The sequence below is a fragment of the Pseudonaja textilis genome, chromosome 3, assembly GCF_049901715.1.
Source record: "Pseudonaja textilis isolate UNSWEBS1 chromosome 3, rPseTex1.2, whole genome shotgun sequence".
NCBI classification, from domain to species: Eukaryota; Metazoa; Chordata; class Lepidosauria; order Squamata; family Elapidae; genus Pseudonaja; species Pseudonaja textilis.
In genome coordinates this window covers 131611750-131628924 of record NC_141992.1, presented here as the reverse complement: position 1 = coordinate 131628924, position 17175 = coordinate 131611750, and the positions used below count along the sequence as shown (strand labels likewise).

The following is a 17175-nucleotide window of genomic DNA, read 5'->3' as shown; positions in this document are numbered from 1 at the left end:
TGAAGAAGCCTCGTTAGATGTCAAGTCCTCGAGGTTCTGATCTAGAACGTCAGATCAAACCAAAACTTTATTAGGGACACAGGATCAATCTCTCTCTCTCTCTTTTTTAAAAAAGCAAAGCAGTTAAAATGAAAATAGGAAGCTAAAAATAAAGGGAATTAATGCAGATTTTCAGGTCTCAGGAAAGACGTTTGGAAGAGAAATCTAGGTCCGGTTCCGAACTGGGAATAAAATGGAGGCTGATTGGAAAGAAAGATTCTGTTTATCGTGAACAGAACCATCACACACATACACAACCTGCCGTTTTGGGACAGCTGACAACATGGAGTTGAGAGGAGGGTGGGTTTTTGTACCTTTTTTTATTTTTATGGGGTCATGTAGGGGTCATGGCTGGCTCTATAGGCGAAAGGGGAAATGCAAATCCTAAGTGTTTGTCTAAAGCAGGGATGTCAAACTTATGAAGTGACTTTTTTCCCCCTTCACTAAAAGGGGTGGGCGTGACACATCCGGCCCCCAGGCCGTGAGTTTGACACCCCTGGTCTAAGCTAATTTTGTCTTGCTTAATTGCTTATCTAGAGTTTCTGTCTGACCCAGTATTTCTGAATGGATTACCAAATTCTAAAAGCTGGCCTCCTCAGTTTCTGCTTGGGTCAGGGAGACTGGGGCTGGTTTCTGCCTCCCTTAAGATTTTTTTCCCCATTTCTCCTTTAAGGGAAATATTCTGTCCTGACTTTTTAAAAATTTCCTAAAATATTTCATTTTCTAGGAGGGTTGGTGGGGTGCTGACTTTCTACAACATGGAATAGTACAGGGGACTGAGCAACCTGGAAAGCTTTATCCAAATGGCAATTGGATCAAGAATGATAAATAGCAGTTCCCTATAAAAAAATTCCTTCATGATAAGATACATATGGCTCAAAGACTCTACTGAGGCATCCCTACAAGGGCATGTACACTGATAAAGTGTACACTGATGTTTAAAATATGATACCAAGTTCTAACATCCAAGTCCATCTCTAAACAGACATTTTTAGTGTATGTTGGGACTGCAGGGATAGATGAGATGGCTTCCTGGATGTTAGGATTTCTAAAAGGACAGCGTAGAAGAGTTGACAGTTGACCTAGGCTAGGAAGACCTTGTAAGAGAGGAAGTAGGCGTCTTTTGAGTGAAAAACATTCAGGATAGTTGAGCTACGCCATGGTGTACCATTTTCCAGACATAGAAAGTATTTGAGGACAAGAAAGTCCTGCAATAGCAAACCATTGAGTATTTATAAATACATACCTCTCAATATATCCCCATTAATTTGCCAGTTATGAACGCCATGATACTTTTATACAAATACCAGGACATTAGTTTTCTGACAATGTAGTTAACTAGTTTTTATTCTTAACAGAACAAAGCCAAAGCTCTCGTTTCTTTCCTATTTCCACTTGGGAGACAATTAAGTTTTCTGCTTATAGAAGAGCTGGATCCACTTGCCCCGCTAATACAGGGGAGGGATGAGTGGGGAAACAGAGGGCTGGGATTATTGGGTTGGTATTTTGGTTAAAAGGTTGAAGGGGGCTGAAATCTGGCCAGGTTCTGTACAGGGGCTGCACCTTTTATACCCTTAGATTAGAGAAAAAAATAATGCAATTTGAAAAGGGATTGACAAATATTTTTCTGCATTAGCAGCGTAGTGATTATCTACTTATGTAGGTTAAATATTTAAATATTAATAGTCCTAGTTTAACAATCACTCATTTAGCAACCATTTGAAGTTATGATGCCACTGAATGAATTGTATTTATGATGGGACCTCATAAATGGACCTTGTAGTTGTGGCCATCACAGTGTCACTGCGGTCAAGTGATTTTTGTCGACAAGGTCACACTTATGATTGTCACAGAATCCTGCGGTCACATCATCACCATTTACGATTTGCACTTCTGGCTTCCGATAAGCAAAGTCAATAAGGAAGCTGGCAGGAGGTTACAAATGGCAACCACACCATGTCACACTTCATGACATTGTGGGACTCCCTTAATGGTGATAACTGGAAGTGCCAGAACTGTTGTCACAAAGTGGTGTGATCCCATGATGTTCTTTATGACCACATTGCTTAGTGATAGAATTTTCTGTACCAGATATTGTCACTAAGTAAAGACTTTCTGTAATAAAGAACAACAAGTCAGCAACACTGACTTGCAACTATACTTTGTCTAAGACTGTGTGGGTTTCCTTCCAGCTGCTTTTTCCTATCCTAGAACCAATGAGGATGAATTAATCAATCAATCCTTTCTCGGGTCTTTCGGAAGGATAAAAATGCCAGATCTATTCTAAATAACTGGCTGACTATGCAAATCGCGCAATGGTGATTCACTTGGTAATTTGAAGTGCAAGGGTGACATCGTGTGGTTCATTCAAATACCGCATTGTCTTGACATTTGCTATCTAGAACTAAACGGATGAAGGCCAAAAATGTGAAAATCTCTGTTCACATAACTTCTAGTCTGGTACTTGAACCTGAGCATTTTTCAGAATTGTCCACAAGGAGAAAAGTGGGGAAAAGAGAGAAACATACGCTCAGCTAGAGGAAGTCTGGACAATAGGAACAATGATCATATCTGCATTACTGAATCAGGAAGAGACAGGAAAACTCTCCATCCCAAGGAACAGAAAACCAAGTCATTGGTAGAGCCTCTAGTATAGGTAGTCCTCAACTTAAGACCACAACTGAGCCCAAAATTTCTGTGGCTAAATGAAACATTTGTTAAGGGAGTTTTGCCCCATTCTATGACTTTTCTTGCCACCGTTGTTAAGTGAATCAGCAGCAGTTGGTAAATTAGTAACATGGTTGTTAAGTGAAATTGATTTCCCCATTTGTCAGAAGGTTGCAAAAGGTGATCACACGACCCCGGAACACTGCAACCGTCATAAATATGAGTCAGTTGCCAAGCATCTGAATTTTGTTTACGTGACCATCAGGATACTGCAGTGGTGTGAAAAATGGTTGTAAGTCATTTTTTTCAGTGATGTAACTTTGAACAACCACTAAATGAACTGTTGTATGACAAGGACTACCTGTATTCATGCAACATTGCACTGGGTATGAGTAAGGCAAAGAAGGAACTGAAAATCCTATTAGAGGAAAGCACTAAAGGATAATTAGATATCATGGAGGTCTGGTGGGGTGAGATTTATGATTAGACTATTAAACTTAAGACTTTTGATTTGTTCAAAACAAAAAACACAAATAGAGAAGGCAGGGCAGCCGTTTTATATAAAGAAGCCATAAAGAAATTCATGTCCCTAAAAATGGACCTCCATTAAAATTAACAGGAAAAATGAAGAAAAAGTGACTGTGTATGTTGTATACAAGGGTCTTCTCTAGACAGGAAGGGGACCATCCCTTTCTAAATCAATGCATAAATATCCTGGTATCTTCTTACTCATTTATACTTTATACACTGGTAATTCAATAGGTGTATGATCATTCTTGCTGACAATTTTATTTTTTTCAGAATGCAGAAAAAGAAACCCACCAAATCCTAACCAATGGAGAAGAATTCATGCATGGTCTGAAAATATCGGACATCTTAGGGGACAGCAATCATGCCACATTGGAAGTTCTAAATGACTAGGGGACAAAAAGCTAACAGAAGTCAATCATTTCCCTGGACCTCAGAATGGTTGCAATAAATTCAGGTGGAACTTTGGCACTGTATCATGGCTTGAAATCCTGAAGAAGAAACATGTTAACAGCAATGGGGAGATCCTGTTTTAATTGTCAAAGGCTTTCTCTCCATCTGAAAAAATCTATGCAACTTGTTTTTTATTGTTATTCCAAAACGGTCCACAAACTTTTCCTTTTTAACGTTGAACTTTAATTGTCTTTTATGTAAGAACCCACACTGATCCTCATGAATGAATTCCTGCAAAATTATTTTCATTATTTCAGCTGGAATCATTAGAGTTGTAAGGGAGAACATTGTGTTTCATAGAGATTCTGAAAGTTTATCCTCAAAACTTTTATAGTACAAACCTGATAAGCAATCAGATCCTGGCATCCTTCCTTGAGCTTTTTTATACCTTCCAAAATTTCCCTTATTGTTGTAAGTTCATTCCTAATTTTCAAAACTGCCCCTATTGTTATTACGCCATTCATAATTTTCTTTCTCCCTCTAATCTTTGTAGATTTTGTTTAAAAATTGGAATACTGATGAAATGCATAGCGACATTAATCATTAATGCAGTATTTCTATGTTGAAGTTTCAACATCTTTTCCTCTTTCTTTTCTAGCTTATATGCCAGCCATTTCCTGTTCCCCCACCCACAAAGTCAAAGGTTGAGGGTTTTTTGTTCTTTGCATGGTTCATTTTAAATATCCACTTCCCTTAATAACATAGATAGCTGTTGCTTTAAAAGCTTAATTTGTTAAGAGGGATTTATCTTCTCTGGAAATTTCTTTAATCTTTTCTTTTGATCTCATCCAAAATATTTTGGGTTTTCTTTTGCCGCCTTCTGGTGTTATGTTTTATAAAATAAAAGTTTTACTTGCATCCCAAGCCATTCTCAAATCAAATTGTAGCACCTTATATTTAACTCATGGGCTTTCCCTGCCACACAAATTTAGATACATCCTTTTGCCATTGTTTAAATGCTGCATCAGTTGTCAAAATGTGTCCCATTGGAGATTATGAATTATTATACACCCACGGACTGGGGGAAGACCAGGGTCAAGGGTGAAATGAATGATGTGTCTCAAGTCACACCCAGGTAGCACCAGCATGTTCACTCCTAATAAATCTCCTTTAATCTCTGAGAGATCTGGCTACGTCTCTATTCAGTATTTCAAGAACCAAAATAAACAAGAGAGGAAACAAGGGGCAGTCTTATCTTGTTCCTTTTGTATCCTTTTGTATGGTTTTATTAGATACCCATTAACAATTACTTGTGCTTTCTGTGAAGTATAAATTGATTTTACCCATTTTATAAAATTATCTGCAAAATTCATATGTCCTAAAGTTTAAGACAGAATTCTAGTGGGCTCCCTTTTGAGTGGAGATTTTCAAACTGGAGCTGGATATCCACTGGATGGGACCATTCCCAGCAAGTTTTGGTCAAATGATGCCTAAACTACCTTCAAAATTCTATATTCTATAAGTTTGCAAATCATTGGAAATCTTATCCAGATCACCTTCTGCTATGCAAGTGAGCAGGGACTTGGATTCAATAAAATCTGTTTACCTTAGTTTTTCCCTGTTTTTACCACTGCGTTGACCTATTAATCCCATTATTCCATCCAGCATAATTAATCTTATTGCGCTTAATCAAAGTTGCAATGCAACATATCAGGAAATTCTTAGATTTGGAAGGGGTATGATATGCTATGAGGATGAATAGAACGATTCAATAGAAACATTTATCATTAAAAATCTAAAAATGCACTGTTGTCTTTCACTATCACAACATTTCTGCATCATTCTTTTTCTTAATATACAGGTTTTTTAAAAGGTAGATTAAAAACAATGAAAATTAATATAAAGTAAGTAAAAGGAAAAAAACAAAGCTAAAAGTACAAGAAAAGAAAACTACAAGAAAAAATAGGAAAGATGATATAATGAAGGAGCCTCCAATCTTATTTATAGCGTATAAATATATATTATTTATGGTATATAAAAGTATACATTTATTTCTTATTCTATGGAGTTTTTCATAGAAACATGAAGTTTTTCTTTCTACAATCTGTCCTGTCCGGTCATCAAAACCATAAATCATTTTTCCTGTTTCATTGCAAAAAGTCTAGAAGGGCTTTTGATTTTCTGCATTAGTCTTGATGCCAAGGAAATGGGTGGAAAATAAGACGATACTGAAGATACAAGATACTAGTCTCCAATTCAATTTTATTAATTGCCTCTATACACCCCGAGATGGATAGGGAAAATAGAGAAACAAGTATTTGTGGGACAGAGTTTCAGAAAATATTTTTATCTTTTTGCATTCATTTCCCTGCTGTTTTCAAATGTCCCCAAAGTACCATTCTGGCACACACTGAATAGGTTTCTCTTCCCAAATGGTCTGCAGCCGTTTGACCCATGCAGTCAATGTTTGTTTTCTTTTCTCTTCTGTCATATACTCAGAGGCAAAGCAGATCTGAGGGGAAAGGACACTGAAGCCACAGAAGTGCAAGATTCCATGCTGGAATTAAAAAGAAAAAGACCCATTAAAAGCCTTACTGTTTGTGATTGATTAGACCATGGTTGATGCAGTTAAAAACAACAACAACCAGCAATATTGTAAAGTTGAATTCACAGTAGCTTTCAGGCAAAGTTGGCAAGGAGGAGCCAGGGATAAATAAAAAAAACATACATACATAAATAAGCCCAGAACTCCACAGCCTTTGTAGATTTGTGTGGGGCAAGAAGTCCGTTAAGAATTCCAATCTCAGATAAGAAAGATGGGGCTTTAAAGATAATTATCAGTATTTGGAACTTCACTGCACACAATAGGCCAAGTGGGCCCTACTTCCTGGTATAATATATGTGCAAACAATTACCTATTATGGCTATTCCAATAAATTTCTACGCAGCTCTCATGGATAACATAGACATAGCCTGTTTATGACACTTCTCAACCACATGAAGCATACAGGCTTAGTACAATTACAGTTCACAACTTTATCAGGCCTGACTAAAACATCTATCCATCCATTTATCCACCTGCCATTCTATAAACCATTCCAATCAACCAATTGTGAGTGACTTAGAACACCCTAAATTGGTAATTAAAAACAATCAAATTTTAAACTTTCACCAATACGTTAGCTATAGAAGAGGAGGGCTATTGAAGTATCATTGTTCTATAACATCCATTAGTCCAGACAATTGGCTGTGCTGGCTGAGATTAAAATCAGTTGTAATTCAGCAACTAATGCAGATTGAATTGAACTGAAAACTTCTTGAGTTCAAAGTGACCCAATTCAACTATAAATCTCATGTTCGGTTCTTAGTGAGTGTTCCAGTTGTATTCCCACCACGGCAGAAGTGTTCTGAGCACTAACCTGGACACCTTTTTGAGCTCAAAACACTTTTAGAATTATTGGAGCAGAACTGGAACAGTTCTATGAACTTAGGATGTTTTGTCCATCCCTATTAAAGGGCCAATAAGCTGAACTTTATTTAGCCACTTCCTGTTTCCCTAAATTAATGGCTATAGACCAGGGGTGGGATTCAAATTTTTTACTGTGGTGTGGCTTGGTGGGCGTGGCAGGGGAAGGATACTATAAAATCTCCATTCCCACCCCACTCTAGGGGAAGGATACAGTAAAATCTCCTGAACCCCACTCCAGGGGAAGGTTACTGCAAAATCTCCATACCCACCCCAGTCCTGGGGGAAGGTTACTGCAAAATCCCCATTCTCTCCCCACCCCACTAACCTGCTTTCCAGCTCCATTCTCCTGTGCAGGGCAACAAAAGAAGACCCAGCTGATCAGCTGGGACTCGGGAGGCAGAGAATAGATGGGGGAGGGATGAGTCAGAGGTGGTATTGGCCAGTTCTCCAAACTACTCAAAATTTCCACTACCGGTTCTCTAGAATCAGCCAGAATCTGCTAAATACCACCTCTGCTGTAGACTGGCCAGCCTTCATATTCCACGTAAGCAAGAATTTGAGGAACCAAAAAGGAAAAGCATTTGCTCTGGAGGACTTCCTGTCTCAGTTCCCTTATGCATAGGATATACATCTCTAAAACACTAATACTAACACAAAATATTTTTATGTTCTCAAGTCTGCCTTATTTTGGAAGGCCAAAATATTTAGAAACATAAAAGGACATTGGCCATTTACTGATCATGTTATTCTTCTTGTTGTGGGTAGAATAAAGAAAAGCCAATGTCAAGAGATTCCTTCAATTATGTTTTGAAGCCCTAGTCATAGAGAGGGAAAGTGGGACTACTACCTCTGCTTGTACCACAACTACTCATTCATGAAGGCCGAATCCATATTTCTAGGATTCTTATTCACAGTTTGCTGGCTGGAAGATATAGGAGCTGCAATCCCAACAGATCCAAAAAGCATCACATTGAAGAAGACCACAAAGCAAGAACAAGAGAAGACTGATTGGTTGGGGGAAAACAGACAGTGCCTAGTGCTGAGGGTAGCTGCATGCTTGCATCAGATAGTTGCACAGTGTGCTTGCTATAACTGGCTGACTGAGATCTGTTGAAGAACTGAAAGCGGAGTTTAGTCCCTATCTCATTCTCCAGAAGCCAATCCTAAGCCAGCATTTGGTCTCTACATACCTGCATGGGCCAGAGAAGGTAACGAATATTACCACTGGGTCCTTTCTTTGAATACATTTCTTCATCTCCTCCAGTGGTAAATGAAAGTAAGGCTAATTTATTCTGGAATGGAACACGTGTTTTAATGTACATATTCTAAATCAACAGTCAATACAACAAAACAAATCCCTCACAGTGGAACATACAGGATGCGGGATAAACCCCAACCAAGTTAAAATTGCAATGTGATTAGAACAAAAATTAGAACAAAATCCTTTAGAGTAAATTAAAATAAAAGCATTTCAGAAAACTGCATTATGCTTTAAAAATATGAAATAAGGTTTTAAAGACCAGTTTAAAATACTGAATTGACAGAGCGATATAATTAGTACTTATGAAATGTCCACAAATAACCATCAACAAGGTCATCCAATTGACTGCCAATTGGGCCAAACTTCATTAACAGGCTATAAGTTTCCATAGGTGAACTCAGGTTAATATGCCAATTATAGGTTGAGTGCATCTGAAATACATTTCTTCATTGTAGGGTTTTTTCAAGTTCTTTATTTTGAAGCCAATTTTTCATGGTGTAATTTTCGAGATCTTTAATGTGCCACAGATTCAGTGAAAGCTTTTTTCCAGAGTTTCTAGTGGCATAGATGGTAATTAAGATTTAAAGCAATTTTTCATGTTGCACTGATTCATGTAACAGTCTTTCTTAGGAAATTTCAGCAACAAAATAGACAATTCATTATAAATCGCTTGGTTTTCAATTTTTTTTTCAAATGTGCAAATTTCTAGAAAACTGAGCACTGCTAATAAAAATAACACATTTGAAAAGAAAGGCTATAACTGGCTGGCTATATCTACTACCAAGATCCTGCAGGAAGTTCACACTTTCTATCATGCAGTTTTAGCAGTGTTATGCCACATACGAATAATCATCACGATCCAATTCTTGAGGATTTGCTAAAATAGATTTAAAGGGAATGTGGTGCCACAAAGAGGTCTTAATGAAGTTTATCAATCTTAAATCAAATTTCAAGAATGCTTATAAGTCTTTCAAGAAAACTTGTCACATTTAACAGCATAAATGTTTTATGTAAAACTGATGTATTCCTTTGCTATTAAATATTCATGTAATCTACCTTCAGAGATAGATTACATGAAAATTTAATTCTGGGAGTTGAAGTCCACACATCTTAAAGTTGCCAACCTAAATACTTTACCTAGAAATAACTGACCTTTCTTGGTTTGCAGTCAGGTTGATATTTGTTACTATTCTTTTTGTGAAATACATTCCCTAGTCAAAGAGTTTCTATTAAATCTCCTATTTTTATTTGGTTCCTTAATTATACTTTGTTAATTATCTTCAGTATAGATACAAAGACAGGATCTTAATGTCAGTAAAAACTTACTTTAATGTACATTTATAGGCCACCTACCTTGAGTAAACCAGAATCAAAACACTTTGGGAAATCATGAGCGAATCCTTGGACTAAGACTCTGTCCATCCAGCCCTTCAGGATGGCTGGCATGCTGAACCAATATAAAGGAAACTAGATAGGAATACAAGAAAGGAATAATATATTTGGCTTTAAAATGCCCCATAGTCACCAAATTCTTCAGAAAGGCAACAATCAAGCAGGAAGTATTGCAAATAAGTATAAATTAACAAAACCTGGCATTATTATAACATTATGTCTCTAACATGGATCTTTTTAATTCAGTATGGTGGTTGCCAAGACACACCAAAGGTCAGATATATCCCTTTAGCAAATGTTTTTATCTACATCAGAGATGAGGAACTATGCGCCCTTTATGACTTGTGGACTTCAACTCCCAGAATTCCCTAGCAGCATGGCTGACTCAGTAATACTGGGAGTTGAAGTCCACAATCATAAAAGGGCCATAGCTGCCCTCATCTGCAACATCTGAAGCAATCATTTTCCTCAGCTTGTTCAATAATATTTTTAAAGTATCTGCCTTTCTTCTGAAACAAAACCAGATTTATGTATAAGGTACTGAGTTAGGAAAGTTTAATAAAAACAGATTAATCTATTGAAATGTCACTCCCAACCTAATACTCCCTAGATCAGGAGTCCCCAAACTTGGCAACTTTAAGACTTGTGGACTTCAACTCCCAGAATTCTTCAGCCAGCTATGTTGCCAAGTTGCCAAGTTTTGAGACCTCTGCCCTAGATGCATGGATTCAGATGCTCTCTGTCCCAACCAACTTGACCCCAGTTGGATAGCCAACATGGAAGATGGACTTCAACACATCTGGAGGGCAGGTATCTCAGAATTTTGAGGAACATGCTACACTCACCTGCAACTATTGGACCTACAATGTAAGGGATAATATTTTGAAAGTTCTTAGATGATATGAGCAAATCAAACCTAAAATTTCCCTAAAGTCCAAAGGCTTACATCAATAGGATCTAAGCTCTTAAACAAATTTGATCCAGCACCAGAAGTCTCACATAAATAAGCTTTTGAAAAAATAATGACCTGGAAAATCACCAACTCAGCTTTGTTCACTTTCTTTTGCTCCTCAATCAAATCTTCAGTGAGACCTCCATTTTCATAAGCTTTCCAGGCCTCAGTTCCATAATTAAAATGATCAGGATTGTATAGATCACCTATAGACACAACATAACACACAATCTAGTTGCATTTGAAGAGTTGCCATTCAGTCTTTTTTTTTAGTATATATCTTTTTCCATATAGTACTCTTGTACTACAGTAAAATGTATTCTTGGGACTCTTGTGGGAATACAAACCACAAATGTATACTTCTACCTCATCAGTGGTGCCTACCAACTATGTCGTTCCTTGTCGTTCTTGGCTCAAATTGCATTTCATATAAGTCTGAAACACTGACGGTGCAGCCTTGCTTCTTCAGTTCTTCCACTGTCAAGGTTTTAAGTGAACCATTTAGAGATTTGGGCTCTTGGCTTGCATACACAATCAATACTTCTTTCCCTGATGTTTAAAAAGGAGAAGAAAAGCACTATTTACTTAAAATAGGGATTCTGGAGGCAAATAAAAATCAAGGTGACAAGATTTTCTGCAATCAGGAACAGCATTCCAGTTTGAACATTGTCTTAATTACAAGCCTATAACTGATACAAGCCTATAACTGATACTTTTTTAAAAAAAATATATTATTCTTTTATTTTACCTTATCAGTCAGACCATTACCTTCTTCCTAGGGCCAGAATTGAGTGACTGGACAAAGCCACTTAGATACTTTTGTGTCTAATGCAGGCCTAGAACTCACAATCTCCCAATTTATAGGCTGATACCTTAACTACTACACTAAACAGGCTTGAGGTAGCTCTTCCTATCCTAATTTTATCCTACAACAACCTTTTGGTGTTAGATTAAGTTAGCAGTGACTGGCCCAAGGCCATTTCATGTAGTATTTAATCAGGATTCTTTTAATATATATATTTAATATAAAACAAGACAATCTGTTTGTTCCCCACTGATACCAACCTCTCTGCTATGTTCCCTGACCCAGCTAACTTTTTCCCTTATCATTTCTTTAAAAAATAAAATAGAAAGATGGCTCACTGTATCTTTATTTTCCTAAAGACTTTTGAACTCCTTCTAAACCTCATGGCATTTTAGAAAATAAAAATATTAGGTGGCTGAAATTTATAAATATCACACCCACACAATGACCAATTGAGGAGAATATCCACAGTATTCTCTAATAATCTCTGGTCACAGTCCAGTTGACTGTGGAAAATGAGGGAATCTATGGGGACCTCTTAATTCTTGCTCTCTCCTTTGATAGAAAGATGATAAAAAGAAGTACAACTTACCTGCCATTTTTTTCAACACCCTGCAAAAGTTAGTTGCAACTGTGGTTTTGAAAGATTCTTGTCAAGACTGTTGCAAAAAGAAAGAAAGATACTAAATTCTTTTTCTTGGTTTTCAAAAACAAACATTACTTGAAGCTGGCCTAATGTACTAATGTATTAATAATGAGAGAACCACAGGGGGGAGGAAACAATAGACACACAATCTTAAGCACAAGAGCATCAGCCCAAATATCTTAGCTTAATAGCTCTTAGCAGTAGAAAAAGAAGCATTTTCTAATCCCCCCCCCCTTCATTCCTATCCAAGTCCTAAAGCAAAGCAAAGCAAAGTAGATTCCATTTCTCAAGATCTCTGGAGTAGGATCCACCACCTGGAAAAAGAAGAATGAGAGTTTGCTATTTGCATCCAATAGGGGTGTGGATTCTAGGGAAATGGGAGTCAATGGGAGATCAAACACAGTCTTACGGAGCTTCTGCTTCTGCCAAAAGCTTTGGGTCAGTCACAGTTTAACAGAAGTGAAACATCCAATACTTAAATTGGTGCAACTACTGAAATAAGAAAAATCAGGACAATGATAGCTATCCTCCCCTGAGAGACACTCAGTCTCAAACAAAGCAGGGGTAAATTCAGTGGACTATTGGCTTATATTTATAATAAGCTCATCCGTTCGTTATATCTAAGGCACACAACATCTAAATAGTTTGCCTAATTGAAAGGGGTGCGCAGATCAATCGGTCGCAACCTAGAATGCAAGGTCAAGAAGAGGAAACTAATCAGCCTACCAGAAAATAAGTAAATAAATAAAATCCTTTCAAAGTGTAAACATTGTCATCCACTTTCCCTTCATGCAGTTTTGCCTTACCGCACCCTTGAGTGACTTCCGAGTGTTTCAACACAAGCACCGCCCCTGAAGATTTTGGATTCCTGCAAGAAAGCATATCAACATTACCATTTTATACTGTATTTCACGCTTACTCAGAAGTAAACTACGCCCAGTTCCGTGATTTACTTCCAGGCAGCCGGCTTGCTATCTCCGGTTCTTCGAAAGAACCCGCGCTGAGTATTCTTAGTCCAGTTAGTTCACGGATCAAATAAGGGTTAGTAAATAATTACTGCATGAGTATGTTCAAAGCGGTCAGTATAACGAGCCTCTCCAATGAATATAGATTTATTTCTGAGTAAGACAGCATGTACCACTGGACTACTGGACGATGTAAGACATTTGGATGAATTGCAGTAAGCTTTAATAAATAGGACAGTTCAAGTTCCCCCTTTTATACTATTTCCAGATTTCTCAAAATCTACATTTAAAAGATTTGTTTCTTCTTCTTTTGCAAGCCAGTTTCCTTAGTTGAAACTCGTACTGGAATATTAATAAAATCTAACAACAGAATGTAATCAAAATTCTTAATAAAAAGTTGTACAGGAGAAGATCGTACCAGAATTTCCAGCAGTCAGGCTGGGATGAGATCATCCTAAGCAAGACGGGATCGATATAGTTAGTGCGACTAGTAATGCCTGGCAATTAAAACAAACCGCCCCTTCCTTAGTCTCGGTTCACAATTATATGATTCGGAGCGTGTGATAGAGTGTTTTCGCCGTTCTGATTTTAATTGCCTTTTCATGCATGACTGAATTGCAGTTTTCCTATTTGTATTGGGGAGGGGGGGGGGATATTTCAATTAAAATGAGATTTCTGTTGAATAGCAAGTTCAGTAGATAGAAACCTCGTCCGGCCAGTATTGATTGGGTTCACAGGGCAACCTGAATGAAAAGGCAGTGTGGTCATTCGTAAGCAGTGTGAATCCAGGTGATGTGCACAACGTAGTGAAAGTCCCAGCCAACTAGGATGGCTGAGTTCACACAACATGCTAAGCTAAAATATATTTGGCTAATTCGTGGTTCAGTGTACTGTGGCAAAGCAGCCTAATGCTCTTAAATTTATGATTCAGTATGTGTGGTACTTCTTTAATACAATAAACCACAGAAGAATTACCGGTAAATGAATTAATGTGTCACAGCTACTTATCAATGGGTCTTAAACAACTAGTTAGAGCCTCTTTTCATGTTCTGAGGCAAATGGAGACTGCCTTCTTACTGTTTTCCAAATAATTAGATAATCAGAACTTGATTATTAATATTTCCTCTGTTTAGATTCAAACTATCGCATGAGCAATACAAGCCTTACAAATTAGAGAATCAGGCTTTGGTGAGTTTCTAATCAAATACCCAGTGCAGAGTAGGAATTTTCAGACCATCACAACCAAAGGCTAGCCTGCTGAAAAACTCCAGTGATGGGGCACATACAATTCCTGGAATTGTGGACATATGAGAGGTGAGGGCAGGCTGAGAATAGTGATTGGCTTGCTGTGAGCTCTTGTGACTTCTTGGATCTTTGAATCTGGCACTTCTCAGGTTTAGGGCTAGAGTTAGGGTTATCATGGGACTGTCATCATGTTATCATGTCATCATGTTATCATGGGACTATCATGGGACTGGTTGGAGGAGTGGGAATCCCTCATTAAATAAGGAGCAATACTCAAGAGACACGTCTTGAAGTTACAAATTTATATCCTACTGCTTCACATTGCTTCAGAACAATATGCCTATCTGCTCAGTCTTACCATGATATAAGTTACTGACGAACTGGATCACAAATTCAACTGTGGTTTGTTTAACAGTGCTGTATTGACCAAGTATAATAGGCAAAAGGAATAACTGGAAGAGTTGGAACCAAGGCAACTGTCTGATAAAAAGAAATCTGGGTCCAGGATAGAAATGTAATTTGATAAAGCACTCAGACTCTCTAGTTTTCACAAAGAAAAGAGAGGGCACATTCAGACTTGAAAGATTCTGTTACTATAATATTATAATAAAGGTAGTATCAGCTTTCATATCTTTCTATTTTTGAATAGACCTATTCTGAAGAGCTGGCTTCTACCAGATGCTAAATCTCACTTTATAACTGACACTGGATGCCAACTTAGCTCTCATGGATCCTAATTTGGCTTCTTCAGTCTTATAAGATTTATAGATATTTTTGGGATTGTTTTCAAATTATAATTACATTAATTCTTGTAGCCATATTTAATTTTAAAAAACCCAGAGTTGATGTCACATTCCTACCTGATAATGGCAGGAATGTCATCTATGAATCTGTTAGACAAACCATGATGAAATCAAATTACAGTTTAATATAGTTAATGAACTAAACCAACATTGTGTTTCCAGATTCTGTTTAAAGGGCTGGAGATCATTTTCTGCCTTTAAGAACAAAGTACTCAAAGTGCAAAACAAAATAAATGTACAAAGAATGGTTACAGGAGTTTGGTATGTCTAGTATAATGAAACCAAGGATGGGGAGACATGGATAGCACTGTTCCAATATTTGAGGGGCTCCTACAAAGATAGGATGTCAAACTTTTTTCCAAAGCACCAATAGGCAGGATAAGTAACAATGGTTAGAAACTAACCAAGGACAGAAGCAATCTAGAACTAAGGAGAAATTTCCTAACAGTGAGAGCAATTAATCAATGGAATAACTTGCCTTCAGAGGTTGTGGGTACTCCATCACTTAAGAATTTCAAAAAAAAAGACTAGACAACATTTATTCGACATGATATAGGACAGTGATGGCTAACATTTTTGGTATAAAGTGCCCAAAGCACACACACGTGCATCCCCAAAATGCAACATAGCGTGCCCCACATATGCGCCTCCCCCCCAGACATATACATGTACCCCCCATGCCCCATGCATGCGCATCTCCCATGCCCCCCACATGTGTATATGACTCTCCTGCACGTGCCCTGCCCGTCCGCATGTGCACGCAACCACCATGTGTCCATCCCACCCCCCACGCACAGACCCAAAGACCAGCTGCCTGGTTGGAGGTGTGCGTGTGCGGGAGAGTTGAGCTGGGGCGATGGGTCGCATGCCCCGAGACAGGGTTCTGCATGCCACCTCTGGCACACATGCCACAGGTTTGCCATCATGGATATAAGGTCTTCTACTTGAGCAGGGGTTGGACCAGAAACCCTCCGAGGTCCCTTTCAACTCTGTTATTCTATGTTCTATAACAAATCAGGATATCTGTAATAAAAGGATCTTGTATGAAGTCCTCTTCTGCAATTGCCTAGCTACTCTGTGTCATCATCCTCCACAAGTATATTTTTCCTTCCTGGATCTCAACTCCATTGAGCTGGTTTAGTCCACAATTGTTTTGTCAGGATGACCCCACCTCAGAATTGTTAAAAAAAAATTGTCAAGATATTTTGTACATTTGCAGACCCAGAGATTTCCCCAAGCCCACTTGTTTTTATGTGTGAGCTGCTTTAATTACATCTTTAATTAAACAGAAGGAACCATATCATTAACAGTTCCTCCACTAACATTGTTGGCTTCATTCAACAAAATATCTCTTGATGGAGAAACTCTGGTTGCTGAAAGAAAATGACTTTTTAGTATTTGCAAACAAAGGTATAAATTTGCAGACAAAGAATAGGCCTCTTTGATTCTGTGGTACACGACAAACTACTCCTAAAACTAGAATCTTATGGCATCTCTGGACACCTGCATAACTGGATAGATGCATTCCTGTCAAACAGGCAACAAATGTTCAAAATAGGGAACACCCTATCAAATCCTGTACCTGTCAACAGTGGTGTCCCCCAAGGCAGCGTTCTAGGATCAACTCTCTTTATACTTTACATAAATGACCTCTGTGTTCATATTAAGAGCAACTGCATTCTTTTTGCTGATGATGTAAAGTTATTCAACACCACTGACAATACTGCTATCTTTCAAAATGACCTCAACTGGAAGAAGGCGGAGCCTCCTCGCTGACAAATCATAGATTGCGACTCTCTGTGGCTATGGTCCGTGCTCTTTTGTTGGAGAGCCCCGATCATTACGATTAGGGGCTGAAGCTACCTTGGAGGGTCGGCGGAGTAAGGGGAAGCCACAAGCCAGGTTGAGGGGAGCCGCATCTCCCCCCTGGGCATGGTCTTTTTTCCCCCGAAGACGACTGCAGCGATGGTTTAAAATGGCCACCCCGAAGAGGAGGATTCAGCTGAATTA

General features: G+C 38.2%; 1 protein-coding gene across 6 annotated transcripts; it reads right to left on the bottom strand.

Annotated features, from left to right (window-relative positions):
- Positions 1-5869: 5869 nt before the first annotated feature.
- Positions 5870-13872, bottom strand: NQO2 (N-ribosyldihydronicotinamide:quinone dehydrogenase 2). 6 transcript variants are annotated; one of them, XM_026715066.2, is made up of 8 exons: positions 13536-13872; positions 12959-13020; positions 12099-12165; positions 11086-11250; positions 10777-10907; positions 9711-9824; positions 8287-8388; positions 5870-6184 (listed from the first exon to the last, which is right to left on the bottom strand). In XM_026715066.2, the coding sequence occupies exons 3-8, from the start codon at positions 12103-12105 to the stop codon at positions 6005-6007; spliced, it is 699 nt and encodes a 232-aa protein (XP_026570851.1). In that variant the 5' UTR covers positions 12106-12165; positions 12959-13020; positions 13536-13872; the 3' UTR covers positions 5870-6004. The 6 variants fall into 6 exon arrangements, with proteins under 6 accessions (XP_026570851.1, XP_087786908.1, XP_087786906.1 ...); XM_087930782.1 differs by having other exon boundaries at positions 12879-13020; positions 13536-13593; XM_087930780.1 differs by having other exon boundaries at positions 12964-13020; positions 13536-13593.
- Positions 13873-17175: the final 3303 nt, after the last annotated feature.

Bases quoted from the DNA above. Each gene is read 5' to 3' on its own strand.
- NQO2 (XM_026715066.2), bottom strand. The intron at 10,908-11,085 runs GTAGGCACCACT...TTGTGTCTATAG, and splicing joins GACAAGGAACGACATAGTTG to GTGATCTATACAATCCTGAT. The intron at 8,389-9,710 runs GTAGGTGGCCTA...GTTCCATTCCAG, and splicing joins TTGATTCTGGTTTACTCAAG to AATAAATTAGCCTTACTTTC.